Source organism: Terrapene carolina, unplaced genomic scaffold (genome assembly GCF_002925995.2).
Source record: "Terrapene carolina triunguis isolate 2854851 unplaced genomic scaffold, T_m_triunguis-2.0 Scaffold8791, whole genome shotgun sequence".
NCBI classification, from domain to species: Eukaryota; Metazoa; Chordata; order Testudines; family Emydidae; genus Terrapene; species Terrapene triunguis.
In genome coordinates, this window is record NW_020673142.1 from 1 (window position 1) to 1,292 (window position 1,292).

General features: G+C 72.6%; 1 protein-coding gene across 1 annotated transcript; it reads right to left on the bottom strand.

Annotated features, from left to right (window-relative positions):
* Positions 1-29: 29 nt before the first annotated feature.
* LOC112123929 (rho guanine nucleotide exchange factor 1-like) lies at positions 30-965 on the bottom strand (the record flags this gene model as incomplete). Its single annotated transcript, XM_026661528.2, has 3 exons — positions 30-312; positions 576-651; positions 888-965. Coding segments are annotated over 3 exons (437 nt in total), but the record flags the coding sequence as incomplete, so codon positions are not given.
* Between the last annotated feature and the right edge of the window lie 327 nt (positions 966-1,292).

Sequence of the window (1,292 nt, forward strand, 5' to 3'; positions counted from 1 at the left end):
CCCCCCCCCCCCGTCCCGATTTTTCACACTTGCTGTCTGGTCTTCGCCCACAGTTGGAGCATCGCAGTAGGGGGGCAGGGAGCCCCCCAGGCTGCCCCCCAGAACCCCCCAGGCTGCCCCCCGAGAGCCGCCCCGGCTGCCGACCTGTGGCCACCTCGCGGGTCATGGCGGAGCTGAGTTTGATGATGGGGCTCAGGACCTGCCGGGGCTCGGGCGTGGGGCCGGGGGGGCGGCTGTGGCAGCGAAGAACCAGCCGCTCCTCTTGCCGCTGCAGCAGCACCAGGATGTCGTCCAGGAGCAGCACGTGCACGTCTGGGGGGTGGGGGGGTCAGTGGGGGAGACGCTTCCCGGCCCCCGGAGCCCCCCCATCCACCTCCCGGCCCCGAGCTCCCCACCCCTCCTGCCCCCAGTGTCCTCACCCCCCCAACTCCCCCAGTCCCGACCCCCAGAACCCCCCATCCACCTCCCGGCCCCGAGACCCCCACCCCTCCTGCCCCCAGTGTCCTCCCACTCCCCGCTCCCCCAGTCCCGCCCCTCATGGCTCCCTGACGGCCCCCAGGCCCCCCGACACTCACCCACAGCCTTGTCCTTACTGACGCGCCAGGTCAGGCCCCCCTCGTGCACCAGGTTCCGCTTGCTGATATCCGTGTTCTGGGGGACCGGGGGGGGCGGTTAGATGGGAACAGAGCCCCCCGATCCCATAGTCAGCCCCCCACCTCCAGCCCCCCCGATCCCACAGCCAGCCCCCCCGCCCCCAGTGTACTCCCTTACCCCATAGCCAGCGGCCCCACCCCTAGTGCCCCCCAACCCCCCAGCCAGCCCCCCCGCCCCCAGTGCCCCCCCTACGAGCCCCCCCCAGCCAGCCCCCCCGCCGGGCAACGCCCCACCTTGAACTCGCTGAGCAGTGGGTCCGTGCTCTGCTTCAGGCTGGAGAGATCCAGGCGCTTCTGATAGTCCTTCAGCTTCTGCAGGGGGCGGGGGGGGGCGTTAAGGCCGGCTGGCCGGGGGCTGTGGAGGGTGGCCGGGTACGGACGGACAGACAGTGCAGGGCGTTAAGGCCGGCTGGACGGACAGGGTCGGGGGGGCGTTAAGGCCGGTAGGGGCGGGCGGGAGGGGGGCGTTAAGGCCGGCTGGCCGGGGGCTGTGGAGGGTGGCCGGGTACGGACGGACAGACAGTGCAGGGCGTTAAGGCCGGCTGGACGGACAGGGTCATGGGGGGCGTTAAGGCCGGTAGGGGCGGGCGGAAGGGGGGCGTTAAGGCCGGCTGGCCGGGGGCTGTGGAGGGTGGCCGG